This window comes from Eschscholzia californica, unplaced genomic scaffold, assembly GCF_041429995.1.
Source record: "Eschscholzia californica isolate CP2 unplaced genomic scaffold, dmEscCali1.0.p SCAF_2, whole genome shotgun sequence".
NCBI classification, from domain to species: Eukaryota; Viridiplantae; Streptophyta; class Magnoliopsida; order Ranunculales; family Papaveraceae; genus Eschscholzia; species Eschscholzia californica.
The window spans coordinates 55265664-55280975 of NW_028238309.1; the positions used below are offsets into that span (position 1 = coordinate 55265664).

A 15312-nucleotide genomic window follows, 5' to 3' on the forward strand; every position below is an offset into this window, starting at 1 on the left:
CCAACTCGAGAAGCACAGCGCAAATTTGATGCTTATGCAAAAGAAGGTCCTTCTAACCAATCAGGTAACAAGAATGGTGGTGCCGGCAGCAATGTTGCAAGAAAAATAAAACCTAAACAATGACGATAATGACCTTCTCTTCTTTCTTTCTCTAATTTTCCTTCGGAGAAGAATAGAAAGATCACACCTCTCTCTCTCTCTCTCTCTCTCTCTCTCTCTCTCTCTCTCTCTCTCTCACTCACTCTCTCTCTCTCACTCACTCTCTCTCTCTCTCTACTGTTGTATCAAAATCAAATTCATTTACTTATTAAGTTGAGAATGTGTTCTTGAACCATTTTTAGTGGTAAGTGAGTTTTTTTTTGGTTTTGTCTAATTGGTTATTAATAAGTCTCAAATTGAGATTTTTATGTTCAGTTACCTTGTAATGAATTGGGAGAAAAGGAAGAAAAAATTGTTAAGGGAATTGTATTTTGAAATATTGTTTTTCTAAGAAGGGTATGTGGCGATAGACTGAAAATAGAAAAATATATAATAGATTTAACGTCCAAGCATAAATAAAAAAAAAATATAAAATAGATTTACTTTTTGAATCTCTAATTTTTCCCTTATGCAAATACACAAGTGCATCACTAATCCTTGAGAAAAAAAAATGTATCGCTATTGTTTTAGTTGTTTAGTAAAATGTAGACATGTGTAAGAACACGTTTGTTTTTTACACAACATAGACTAAGTTGCACGAAATTAATCAGTAAAAGGCGTAGCATTATTTTCATTTTGTTTACTGCAGTAAGATAACGGGAGCATTCAAAAATAAATTGTTTGGTGGATCCAAAAGACGGTATGGAAAAATGATTTGTTAATGAATCCCAAAATTTATAAAACTTTTGACTTTTTTTTTTTTATAGATTGTGTTAATATTAGACTTATCGCGATATTAAGATCCAAATTTTTAGACCTTAGACTGAAATTTTTTACAACTATTCCCACAGGGAAAACAAAAAAACACCCAGTAGATCAAGAAGTAAGTAACCAAGAGAGAGAAAAAAGATCCCTATATTACATAAAAGTGGGTCTTAAAGTTTTAGCCAAAAATTGTTTGGGACACCCACAAAACCTTATCAACCCCAGGTAGGGGTGGGAATTGGTCCGGACGGGCGGGAAACGGACACTGACTCAACCGGTCCGGGCGGAACGGACACGAAACCTAAGTGTTTACTCGGACATGCGGACAAAACGGACGGACATTTCGGATTTTTCTCCAACAAAGTGCCCGTCCGTGACCGTTTTGATAGTCGGGCAAACCGGGTATCGGTCGGACGGACACCGGTCACTAATGAACAAATAAAGAAACTTTTATTCGAAATTTAGATGTTTAGTCGCTAAAGACAACTTTCTAAAACTCCCACTTTACAATTCTAAAAAGTAAATGGATTCAAAATCGCAAGATAAGCATTGAGATTTCTCATGGATTATGATCGGTTTCTATGCTTCTTCTCATGGACTACGACCGGTTTATTGTGGATTCTCGGGTTATTGATGAGATACTGAGATTTTGGAGGAGATAGAGACTAAAGAAGTAGAACGACGAAGACAAAATTATAAAAAGTGATTTCTAAGGTTATTTATTTTTACTCTTGAAATCTAATGGTTGTAGCTAACTCTACAAATCTAAAGGCTTAAAATCAATCATATAGGCGGGCGGGTATAACGGGTAGGATAAACTGACGGATGTGGGCGGGTTCGGTCGGGCGGACGATATAAGCGGGCGGACTCGATCGGACCACCGGGTAAGGACCTATGCCCGCGTCCGTCCGCTTAAGATCTTTCGGTCGAGCGGGTACGGATCGATTCGGACATCGGACGGTCACGGACCCTTCGGACTCGGACGGTCGTGGGCGGATTTCGGGTTTCCGGGCCAAAATCCCACCCCTAACCCCAGGCAAGTCCACAAGATTTTGTTCTTGACGAAGGCACCACGAGCCCACCTAAAGGCTTCGATACTAAGTTTGCACATACACCTATAACCCAGTCTCTGGACACTCTCGCGAACGATGTGAGACTATCACAATCTCCACCCTAAGCGAAGAACCGTCCTCAACTGATACCACTTTGTAATTCCCCAAGCCTTAGAAATTATCCCTATTGTCCGTGCTTTGACCACCCCAGGTCCCAAGTCTACATATACGGGGTTTTGTTCATGGCAAAGGGACCATGAACCCACCAAAAAGGCCTCAATATAAGCAAAGACACAATTCGCCCGACTATGAAAGTATACAGCGACACCGTAACCCCGTCCCCCCCCCCCCCCCCACCACACACACACACACAACGATATTGTCTGCACTCAGCCACCACCTACCGTGGTATGAAATTTTGCTCCCCACACGAGGTCTCAGTACTAACTAAGCTTCAGCGTACACAAAACCTTATCAAACTTTGAATTTGAAAGTTACCACTAACTAAAAAGGGGATCCATGTTTACTAGGTAATCTGAAGCTAAGCTATACTATAAACTAGTAGCATAGAGAAACTAAAGTTTACTTTATTAAAATAGTAAAATAAATTAACAACTTGTACCCACTAGTTCCAGTACTTCATCTTCATCAGGGAAAAATAAGCAAAACGCTTGTCAGGAGGGGAAAAAACTCAATCCAAGACTTCGCATTTTATACGTTACATTACTCTACAATGTACAAATACATGTAGAATAGTATAAAACTGAGCATTAATTTGAGGGTATTGAAGTATGAGACTATACTCGGTAAAAGAAGCCGAGTTAAACTAATAATTCTCAACTAGCTAAATTAACCTTTTCGAGCCGCAATTCTCTAGTTATGAGTCGAAGCAGTACTTGCACAAGTTCCCTTACTCTTGCTTCCCTGTTAATATTAACAATGGCAAAAACGTACAATAATTAATAACAAAATGTCAACCAAAGAATGGAAGTTAAAAAAATGGTATTTTCCTATTTTAAAATGGGGTTATATACGCTTAATCTGACGGACTTGGCACTAAGGTGTGGTGATCCAAAATGAGATAAGAATTTATGACCTAGACACTACTTACGCAACTTACTTCGGACCTATATACACAAACTAATCCTTGTTTCTGAATTTTTATGTTCATCTAACCTTTAAATGTACATACCTCTATTGTTAAAAATGAACACTCGTTCAACTTTTAGTCATAATTGACCCTAAGTTTTATTGCGTGAGGTTGGAAGTCTTCTGCCACTTTTTTATATACTAGATCTCCATAGTAATATCGATTTTAACTCTTAAATTAATCACTTGATTTAATGATTACTTATAGGAGGAAAGGAGGGCGGAACGAAGAACCGATTTGGCAATTTCAATTTTTTGTGATTCGAAGTAACAAATTAAGCTAAAAAGGAGAATATTTATCATACCTTGAAATGACAAGCTCGCACAAGGATGGAAACAGAGCAAGCAGATGTGCTCGTGTGCCTTCATCTTCTATTCTCGGCAGGCCTTCTACTAAATGGGGCTGCAGAGAAAGAACGGAAGCTGTCTCTGAATGAATTACAAGACGAGCTAACTCTTGAAGGACATAAATAATCTCTTCAATCCTGAGAGCCGGCAACAAATGCTCACCTGCAAGAAAGAGTACAATGTTGTTTGATTTTGAAAAGAACTTAGAGAGGTAAGCGGAACTCTAGTAATACATTAGAGATTTGGAAGGAAAAAATAATACCTAAATCGTTCTCGTCAATTAAGAATTTGTTTAGTATATATTCGCATCGGTTCATCAGCACCCTAACTGTTATCTTGCTGACTTTCGATCTCCCTGATCTCCTAGTATTTTCTTCACTGAAGTAGCTGAGTAGGAAAAAATGTACCAAGTCAATGAAACAATGCAACCTCAAGAACAAAATCATACACCAATCCTGTATTTTCATTAGAATTTAAAAGTGGTAGGCTACGGTTTTAGGGACTGTTGCTTGAAATACTTGAGCATTATGGTCAAAAGAAGTTGTGCAGCACTGGTCGGGTCATCATATATACGAAAATTAAAAGTACGTCAATGAACGATTTTACACCCATGACCAATCTTTACTAGGAAATTAAAAGCAGTTCTCATAATTCAAATAAATGTACCCCTTAGTTTGTGTCAAAGTAAACAACAAATGCATGCCACGTCATGTTGGAGATTCCTAGTTGAACTAGATATCTGATTCAATTGTTTTCATTGCTTCATGAAAGTATTAAAATTTAAGGATACTTGCTTATTAAAGTTCCCTATTAGGTTAGGAATTTATATTTTATTTAGATAAAGACACTAATAAGGGTGTAGGTTGTTCATCTTTATATAAACACTGATACTAGCTATAGCTTATGATCATTACATTTATTATTTTAAGCTTTAGTTTTGATTGTTGAACTATTATTTTGAGGAAGATTTAGTAAGAGTTATAACTGTTTCTATATAAACTCACATAAACGTCATAGAGAAGTTTACATCCTTGAGGGCATATTTAACCTTTTCTTACCAACGATATTGATCGAGTATTAAGTTTCATTTTCGTGGGTCTCTAGAGTGAGAACATAAAGGGCAAATCTTGAATTGAATAACTAGAAAGCTTGCTTTTAGAGGGATATTTACCTGCACAACGAAAATAACTTTTGCAAGCATGTCAAGGAGAATTTGCTGCAGTGAGGAGGCAGAAGTTCTACAGTCTCAACAGGTAAAGAACATGTACGCGATGCACAACGATCTAGAGTGGATATTAGCCGTTCCAGAATCTACACATGTACCAGTAATATCAGTTGGTTATTACCAGATACTCTCTGAAAATTAGGAGAAAAACTACATCACCAATAAGAATTTCAAACATCAAATTTTAAGTACAGTAGATGGTAACTACCAACACTGGATGGGACATCTTGGATGTACAATCTACTGCACCTCTTTTTTTAACAGTTAAAACTAAACTTATTAAAGACAAAAACTTTTCATTATCTTGAAATGCGGCTCAATCGTGTTTTGTCGAACACCGTAGATTGGTTTCTCATTTAAACTGAAAAAGGATTTAACATTAAAGGTGCACAGCAATGCCATGCAGAGCAAAATGGCTCCTGACATATTTGGTTGTATCAAGTACTTAAGAGCAAGAAATTTACCTCATCGGGTGCATCCGACTGAAATTGCAGAATCTTGTCACCCAGCACATCTAAAATAGTCATCTCAAGAGATTCGTCAGCCTTCAGCATTGACGACGGAAGAACTTTGGAAGCGAGAGCCCGCCCACAAGAGCCTACAAGGAATATTTCGTAAACATCTGCCACTTCTTTCCAGAGACGTATTCTGGAAGGTTTACTTATATTTGGATCTTGCCAACCATCCACATTTAATTTGCTAACATCATCAACAAGAATATGGTTAAAGCCTTCAACAGCTAACCTCCACAATGCCCCGTCTGGATTGTCTCTTCTTGTCGTCATACACCTTTACAAAAGAAACAATATGTTATCACACATTACCCAGTAAAATGGCCACCAACTTCATTACAAAGAAGGAATAAATGGCCCACTTAAAAGCTGAGTAAATCCAAGCTATCCAGCAATATCATGTATTATCCAGTAATATTGAAATGGCTCTGATCACATAGTTGACATTTTCATATACACTACTATCTAGTCTATCTCATATCGTCATGGTTTTTTTGTTTGTTTTATTAAAGAACACATTAAGCAAACACAATCTCTAATGTTTGTTACAAAATATCATATAAGCATCAGAAAATGTCATTGTTAAGCTAAATCAAAATCTTAACAGGTCTAACATCTGAGAAATGGGATGTCAAAGATGCCATCTGTCGTGTGGTCACTGCAAGTCTGCGACCAACTTTTTGATCCATGCATTTAGCCACTTAACAATGTTAAGAGAAGTTTTTACCATAAAGAAATCATTTTAAGTGCCACAAAATTTAAGTGTTAATAAGTTCTAGTTTGCCATACCTTCCAAGACCTTGAATGACTTCAGGAAATATATTGTACTTTTCAACCACAGGAGCTGATTGAAAAAGTTCAACAAGAACAGGAACAAGCTTTTCAGCAAACAATTTGCTTGAGATGATTGCTGCTGCACCTTTAGCTGTTGCTGTGACTGAATTTGGTGATCGATCTTGGAGAACCAAATCAACCCCATTGGAAAAATCAGATACCATTCTTTGAGTTTTTGTGGGTGTCATTGGGGAGTCCTCAGACTCCTGTTTGTCAGAATGGGAACCAACATCCACCCGAAGTGCATTTACACTCCCTGGCTTGTGATCCGTAGCATTTACTTCAGTTTCATTTTCCCTGTATGGTGAAGGAATTTCAGATCCAGGAAGATATCGCAGAAGCTCCCGGAAAAGATGCGGCCACATGGAAGATAGGTGTTCAGAAGGGCGCAACTGTGGAAGAATCTCCAGCATGGTACGTTGAACTAGTGGAATATGTCCCTGGAAAAAAATTATAACTCAATTATATAGAGAAACTTGTCTCCAACCAAACCAAACATGAATAATATGGCAAACCATTAGCTTAGAAGTTAAAAATTAGAAGCAACTATATGTTCGAAAAGCAACAAGAAATAATATGCTAATAACAAAAATAATATATGACGAGAAAAGGTAGAAGCAGGAGAGAAATAAAATGCTGTACATTATCAGCTTCCATGCTATCACTGGTACTCTTGAGTTGTCTGATTGCCAGATGTATGATTCGCAACAACTGTGAATACATGTCGTTGTCAAACATCTTTTGTGCTTGAACATATATTTCTCCTGAAAAAATAAACATGTAAAGAAACAGTTATCAGCTACCAGGTATACAGGGGTAACGTAAACGTAGGTAACTTTATCACTGGAAAACTGTAGTCCATGTATCCTTAATTAAGTTTATAATTCCTATAATCAACGGGAATGCAAGACCTCAGTTTTGAAGATTCTTTTTGTTGACTAGATGATGAAACACTCGTATCAATACCAGCAACATTGTACTGGATCTAGGAACCACCAAGGACCCACTTAGCCCAGTCCCAAATGTACATAGTTTTTCCTTCGAATAAGCCTCCCCTGGACCACCCCAGGATTCCGCACCTGATCTATCTAGGCTCAAAACCTATGCAAAAGGCCTATCCTATATTTAAAAGTTAAAACACGGTAATACATTATAAGACACGTCTACAAGGTCACCCTAAGCAATGTGGGTGTGAGTGCCTAGCACGTCAAACTTCAGTTTCACATCATCCACCACCATCTAAGAGAAAGCCTTCCTAGACTCTCATATCATTTTTTATGTAAGCCCCCTGTCTCGGAACCAATCAATGTTACCTGGTACGCGTTACGGGTACGCAGTACACTACCACATGAGTATCGGGTACGCTAAGGGTACACTTCTTTAGTATGCCATTTTCGATTGCAGCAAGTGTTGGACCATTTTCCTAGACAATATATACTCTTTATGATGCATTTATAATAGATACACCTACTCTCAGGCATCCTTTCTCCGTAAAACTTACATACTAACAAGTTAGTTAACAAAAATTCTTGTAGTTAACTACCCAACTAGTCAAATTTATAGATTTTTACGAAGATTTTAGGTTAATTAAGATTAAAACATTTCGTACGCTAATTTTGGGGTACTGGACCGTGAACCCAAAAAAAGGGTATGGGGTATTAGGTGCGCGGTACGCAGTACGCAGAGGGGAGGAGAGCATCTGGTAATGTCGGTACAAACCACAATGTTTTTTATTAATTAGGCACCACCCACATCCACAAACCTAAACATAGTACAAGGTTATTCCTTTGCATTAGCATGCCCTAGGGCCTAAACCACCCCAGGCTTTCCCACCACACCTATCTAAGCGCCAAACACACTGAGAAAAAAGCCTAGCTTATATGATAACTTATGTTATAACCCATGTCTAGATTCTGGAAACCTAAGGAATTGGAGACTAAGTGAAACCTCCAAATGCATCTGCTATTAGGTGAATGGATGGGGATACAGTACTCATAATCCAGTACACCTTCACAGGAAATACCTTCTATCATTAAAAGGTCTCAATAGTAGCAGACGAACTAACAATTAAGAGTACATTTTATCCTAGGGAATTTTCAAGCCACGAGATGTGCTCACAAACAATAGACAAATTGAGAGAAGGAAATGATGAGTTACAACGCGTTTGCAGAAATACAGAATAAACCCACATTCTCTAACTGTCAGCTTTGACGATGATAATGATCAGGTAAATAGTAGAACCTCATGAGTGATGACAACTATTTGGATTCAACAACATGGATGCTCTCCAGACATTATGGTGTTGGGGATGATGACAAGGATGCTTACTTCACAATTACATCTATATGTTGCATAAGACATAAATAGGGCCTATCAACAACATTCAGATGTGTGTGGATTACCTAGACCATGTAATATCTCCTGCTTCACCTTGCTGACAGCAATAGCACTACAGTTTGGTGATCTTTCAAGAACAATCTCATAAACATCGAGCACTGACTTCAAGTAAGGCATAGGCATATTCCCCTGATTCAAACAATTATGTATTTAAAACTATTAGCTCGCTGTAGTAGGAATGCACATAACGCGAACACTGGTCAAATCATTGCTATTTGTCAACAGTTAGACGTGTAGAATGTGGTAGCAAAAAAGAAAGCCATTACAAGGTTATGGTTGTACACTTGCATATTTCTTCTGTTACGTATTAGAAAACTTATTTCACTCGAGACAATTTATTTTTCAGATCAACTATAGGTACATTATAGTCAGGGGTGGCCCAGGCTCAAAGCAGCCAAAGCGGCCGCTTTGGGCCCCAACCTACATGAGGGCCTCCTTTATGGAGTTTATGGGATAGTTTGGTTCCAACAAATAAATCTATAACTTAAACGTTAACAAGAATTATGTAATAGCTTAGGGGATAAGAAGTTGGATTATAAGGTAGTGATCAAGGGTTCGATCCCCCTCCCAAAAACATTTTTAATCATTTTTTTTGTCCCATTTATGCTTATAGTAAAGGGACCCATTTCTTGATTTAGCTTTGGGCCTCAAATATGATTGGGCCGGCCCTGATAATAGTATATTATACACAACATACCTCAACGTACACCAAAAATTTATTTGCACGATTTTGTGCAAGTTCACTCAAGATGTTCATACAAAATCTCATGTATACCCACCAAACTGATTAAAGTATTTGATTAGAGTTCTGAGCTAGGGACTAGTATCTACACAGAAAATATTACTAAAAATAAGCATCAAAGGTATGTAAAACTAAACTTGAAGGGGAACACAATATGGAGCCGACCAGCTACCGTTTTACTTTTATAGTTCAATCAAAATTGTGAGCTTCCCAACAATTTCTGTAATCGGCTATAACTTCTAGAAGGACGGTAAGAAGACCACTACTTTTTGGAGCAATCGTTGTACTTGTGTGATAAATATATATTTTTTTTTTTTTGAGCAAGAAAAAGATTTTATATATTGAAGAAAAGGTACTTTACACCCACGGTAATCACTTTTACAATAATTATTTGGAAAAAGAAATCAATATAGTTGTCATGATTATAAGAGCTGTGTTTCGGTGGAAAATAGTAGTATATCTTTCATCTGCTTCTTTCCCATGCAAAAAAAAAAAACCATTTATTCACAATTTTTGTGTCGGGTGAAACAATCTCCCGCACCATGACTCAGAAAAAAATTAAGCATTTATAAAATCATCCAACAACAAATAAAATCTGGAATTCTGGACAGTTAATGGTTACCTTGGGAGAATGAGAAAGAACACTTGTCTGTAAACAACTTATTGCTGCAAGAGCAACCTCTTTACTACCATTTAAAATGCTATTTCTAACAAAAAGCAGCAACGACTCCCACCCTGTGAAAATGAAAACTGCTTGTTATAGTTATTTGAAAATTCATAACATCATAGCATAAACATGTGTGTATCTCTGTGTGTTTACAAGCAGTAAGACAAATAATATATTAAGACCCAGAAGGTCAGAAGCAGTTTCAAGATAAACTCACCTGTCCAGAAATTGGTTAAATTTCTTAGGAATGGGAAAAATGATCGAAGAAGCCGTGCAATTCCACCTAAAACTAGTACAAGTGTCTCATCCCATTGCTTTTGTGCTGTGTTACGACTGCAATATACACCCGAGATTTTCTAACACGACATGACTATTATCATTATATAGATCAACAACAGAGATTGACGCGTCTGATACCTATGATGTATAAGCATGTGAATTGCCTTTCCTCCTCGCACTCCAAGCTCTTTCCCTTGCCATTCGTCGGTGGATGAAGTTGCCGCCTGCGAAAAGGAGTTGAAAGAATGTCACATAATCCAACTGAAGACTCAAACTTATGTTTAACAGACATTTCAGTTTACCATGTGTGAAACGCGATCCAATGTGGGGAAAACATAATTCCAAAGGCAATCTTCCCACATGCTCCTTGAGAGCTTTTGCCCATGACTTCCAAGAGTTTGAAAAAGTGTCCGGATTGAAGAATTCCTGACCTGAAACATGTCACCATATCAATGTTAGGTTTCTCCCCGAAAGTAACAAGTAGTAAATATTTGGAGCAACTCTTACGCCAAAATCCCTACAGCTACACCACAGAAACGTTTCTTAAATGCGGACATAAATCAAAAATAATTCTTAGGGTCATGGGTACTGGATAGTTTAAAAGGAATGCAACTTTATCTAATGGCGCCACTAATATCAGTTGAGGTTCAAGAGATGACAGTTTCATGGTAGGATTTTATTGAAGTGGTTTTGCTGACAAGACATCCTTACAGTATAGCAAAACCTGAGTTTAGTTTGTAGAGGACTATTCTTGTGCATCTTATTGGACCAGCATTAATACTATAACATCTGACATACACCACTTGGAAGAGTTATTGGAACTTGGAAGCATGCTTTCGCAGAGCTTTCTGATTCAAAAAGTCAGCCGAGTAACTCGGGACTCGATTCTGTCTCGGGGTTGCCCGAGCAGGGGTTGGCCGAGACCCAGAGTCTAGGGTCAACCGAGTAACTCGGTTAACTCAAATTTAACTCGGGATTTAACGAGTATTTAAGAATTCAGATACTTCTTTGGTAGATAAGAAATTCAGTTGCTGTTTTGACGTTTTGAAATTGAAATATGTAAAGTCATCTAAAAACTTGGAACTTAGCAATTACTCATTAAAATATTATGTATATCTAATAACTTACTAGAAAAACCTTTTGGTATTTCACTATTTCTAAATACCGTGTATATCTATTATACCAAACGATTTTTCTAATAAGGATATATAATACTATAATAGAAAGTTTGAAAGTTATGAGAACTTCAAATCAATTTTGAGAAAAAAGAAAAAAATTGATTCTCGTTGAAGTCTTGAACTTGATTCAATTTATGATATTAACATTTTTAATTATAGAATATCTTGTTATTCTCTTAACTAGTTGTGTTTATGTTGAAGGTAGGAGCCCTAAATTTGAAGTATATGCATCAAAGGGGCATAAGAAATAGATATGTGTGATGAAAAAGTCAAAATTCATTAATCTTGTTGCAAATATGCCTAACTCAGCCGAGTGTCTTGGCTTGGCTCGGCCGTGACTCGGCCCTTGGCCGATCCCAAGCCGAGTCTGAGTCTAACAGCTTAGTGCTTTCGATTGCGGAGTTGTAAGCCCACAAATTGATTCTTTTTTGTATAGGTCAGCAGACTTTTTAAGGGAATCTGAACCCAAAACGCCTCAAACCCCTGACCTTCAGGTCAGAAACGAAGTTCTTGACCACTACAGATGAGGGTCTTCGGCCACAAATTGATTTTTGCTCATTAAAAATTGACTTGGATGCCCTTGGGGCCAGTTCTTCAGGTCCTTCTATGGCCAATTCTCTTATATCTAATTCTAGCTGGTTTTCCCGCCACCTTGATTTTACTCAAGGTGTTGCTAGTTGCTAGGCGCTAGCCAATACTTTGTAGGTTAGATTCCCGAGATCAGTTGAAGAATTTCAAAGTGCAAGTGTTATGAATTTATATGGAAACAAAATTTAGGGTTTGCAGATGTTTAGCATATGAAAATCATTCATAAAGGAGAACAGGAAAGGATCCCTAGCCACGATTATTTCTATACCGATACTCTTATAAGAGTTCTTTGAATTATTGGTCTAAATCACAAGTAAATAGTATATATTCGACATTTCTGTTTTCAAGATAAGATATATATGGTTAAAGGCCCCATACCTCTGGTCTCTCATCAGCTGCAAGCTTTTGAAGTAGAGCGAAAACTGAAAACAGCAACTTATCACGTTCAGTTGAAGTCATCATAGGAAAACGATCACGAGTTTTCTCTGCACCAGTAATTTTCTGTTCTTTTCCCATCTGTTGACCGTATTTTTGCTTTATACTGCTGAGGTCATTAACTCCTGAAAAATCGTTGTAGAGCAAGTATGAGTTTCACAAAGTGATTAAACTTACCATAGCGAGACAATTAGTTGATACAAGATAGTAGTAGTCATACAACAGCACTTAAGAACCTGTTTCCTTGTCCTCATGATTTCCATGAGTGAGTCCCTTTGCAATAAAATCAGTTGTGGTCCAGAGGAGGCCAATCGCTGTCAAGCTTATATTGAGTTCTGTTTGCTGTGCACTGTATGCTCCAGTGACTTCTATACATCTGAAATGCATAGATATGAAGCATCACTAAGCAGAAGCTGATCAATCCCCCACCCTCCACCAAAAAAAGATAGATAATTGTGTCACCAGTAACCGCTTACAACTTAAAGACAAATATTTAGTTGGAGCAATAGAGTTTACATGATATGATTAGAGAACCAAGTGGGCTATGGTCATGTCTCGCATGGATGGATCACACACAACACAAACACTACGTATTCGCTTAATTTGGTGATTCCCATTGGTGGCATAGCTCCGGACTATGAATAGAGAAGCATAACATTTACAAAATGTAGTTATCAAATGTAACTAAGTTACTTGCATGACAATGGTAAAGCAAAACATAAGTTTTGCACCTCCAATACGTTATACAAGGAAAAGAAAGAAAGCATATGGTTCTCCACTAATACACTTGTAGCGTTTTGCTGCTGGAGGTATTAGTACTCCAGCAGGAGAAGATGTTGATGTTTGGCGGCAATACTTCAGAGAAGTTTTACTCATGAGGGGACTGCCATATTAAGGCAATAAAAGCTAATTAAGTAAGAGGGCTCAAAGATATTACAGGTATCACGTCAAAAACCAAAAGTAAATATCAAGATTAATAAAATGAGAGACCCAGACGATAACCTAAGGGAAGACGCAAAAGAATAACTTGGGATAGAACTAGATCCCAGGTAATGACTGATTTCAAACAGGACCACAATAATTGTTATTGGAGAACTGCAACAATGAAAATGAATAGCTTGGCATAGAACTAAATTCTTACATGTCCAGGCAGTGCACAGGTATAGTTGCAAGACCATCATTCATTATAACACGTATGCTCTGTAAAAGTCAAAAGAGTTAGCTGGATATTCTTGAAATTAATATACACACACACGGAGGGGAGAGAGACAGAGAGAGAGGGAGCATAGCCCATTACTTTCAAATGTTTTCTAAGACCCAAACAACCTATCATCAGTCATTACCTGGAAGCCCATTGAGATAAGATCCCGCTCTGATGCATCAGCAACAGATCTAAGAGTAAAGGCATAAAACAAGTTTAGAGCGAAAGAGACAGTAATAAAGACAAAAAGGAAGTATGAAATAGGACATACCTCAAAGTTTCAAGAATATCCAGCCAGCTGTGATACAACTTATCTCCATGTCTCTACGGGAAATTGGAGAGAAAACTATTAGGTTAATTTGAATTTTGAAAATTAGTAGACTAGCATCTCCAGCCTATACTTACCTCTAAAACATGCAATAGGATTTTCAAGCATCCAATTCGCACATCAAGGTACTGAGTAGAAAAATATAGCACCCTCAATGGCGATATGACAGCATTCTCGAATGATTTCGAATCTGTATCTGTGACCGACACCTGAAGTAGAGAAGAAGGATCACTATCTAGTTTCATGTGCTTACCTTGAATAGAAAGAGGTAATAAGTAAAAGAGTAACTCGTACCTCCTTATTTGAGAACTGACTTCTTGACAGAGAGGCTTGAAATTGATCAGAACCTAAGACGGCACAAATTGATTGATCTAATGCCTCCAGTGCCATATTTCGTAAGTGGTGACTGGAATTATCAGCAAGCTGGAAGACACTTGAACATGTCAAGAAGAATATAGCGCACCAATTGCAATTTAATACAAGTAATCCGACTCATTATTACCTCAAGAAGATGCCCAACAACTTGATCCCACAAAGGCGCCACTCCTGATTAGCAAACAAGTTAAGCTTAAAGTGACAGTGTAAACCAACATGGAGTAGTGTTCGTGCATGGACTCGAGAAATTAGAAAGATTAAATATGTGAATGCATTATTTTATAGATACATATGTCTTCACAAGAGAATATACACAAATAACAAAAAGCCCAAGAATCAAGGGATACAACAGAGAGTATGGTCTAACTTGGAATATATTTGTAGAAACACATAGTAAGCATGTCGGGCCTGTCAGCAAAGAATTTATTTCTGCCTAGTGCCATTAAAGAATTCATGACTGTCATAATAGTATGATATTATACTTGGACAAATAAGAAGGGTCAGACGGTATAGCAGGAGGAGTCGTATTAACTTCTAAAGATATTCCCCTCGCTCTATGGTCGAAATTTGAATCAACCACCTGCACCGAACTTAGCCACTCACGATGTAAGTATTCGTTTACATGTTCACATCTGTCTATCGTGCACACACCCATAAATATGACATATTTGATTTGTTTAGCTTGAGAATCATATTCACCGCAATAAAGGATTTGTGGATTGTTTTATCTTGCACGTACATTTGATACGTCATACTTGTAGTCTCAAATTATATTTAATATTCCACAAGAAGCAAATATCTATCAGAGTTTCTAATATTACTATAAATCAAAGGAATTTATCATGTCCTATCCAAGATATGTCAATGGTACCCAAGATATCATGAACCAATACTACTTGGTTAACTTCCAAAACAAAGATAAAGGTATGTATTGTAATAAGTAACAAAAGAAAGGGGACATATAGTTGTTGTCTACACAAATGCTTATTTACTGATATGCTAGCAAGGGTACGTGGTAAAAATGCTATGTCTACAAGCTCAACAAATCTCAAGATGCACCAAATGATTCAAATATCAAAAACAAATTAGCAATTATGTG

General features: G+C 37.4%; 1 protein-coding gene across 4 annotated transcripts in view; it reads right to left on the bottom strand.

The window, feature by feature from the left end:
* Positions 1-2522: 2522 nt before the first annotated feature.
* LOC147559181 (ARM repeat superfamily protein) overlaps positions 2523-15312 on the bottom strand; it is a 29195-nt gene continuing 16405 nt past the window's right edge. For all 4 annotated transcript variants that reach the window (XM_086661007.1, XM_086661008.1, XM_086661009.1 and 1 more), the window contains exons 24-43: positions 14341-14384; positions 14133-14261; positions 13916-14047; positions 13782-13834; positions 13653-13701; positions 13451-13509; positions 12546-12685; positions 12253-12434; positions 10411-10539; positions 10247-10332; positions 10047-10162; positions 9785-9897; positions 8426-8549; positions 6666-6787; positions 5979-6463; positions 5142-5466; positions 4624-4763; positions 3715-3839; positions 3410-3614; positions 2523-2879 (exon numbers count right to left, since the gene is read on the bottom strand). In XM_086661007.1, coding sequence (XP_086517133.1) covers positions 2792-2879; positions 3410-3614; positions 3715-3839; positions 4624-4763; positions 5142-5466; positions 5979-6463; positions 6666-6787; positions 8426-8549; positions 9785-9897; positions 10047-10162; positions 10247-10332; positions 10411-10539; positions 12253-12434; positions 12546-12685; positions 13451-13509; positions 13653-13701; positions 13782-13834; positions 13916-14047; positions 14133-14261; positions 14341-14384 — 2846 coding nt within the window. In that variant the 3' untranslated portion in view covers positions 2523-2791. The remainder of the gene's footprint in view (positions 2880-3409; positions 3615-3714; positions 3840-4623; positions 4764-5141; positions 5467-5978; positions 6464-6665; positions 6788-8425; positions 8550-9784; positions 9898-10046; positions 10163-10246; positions 10333-10410; positions 10540-12252; positions 12435-12545; positions 12686-13450; positions 13510-13652; positions 13702-13781; positions 13835-13915; positions 14048-14132; positions 14262-14340; positions 14385-15312) is intronic.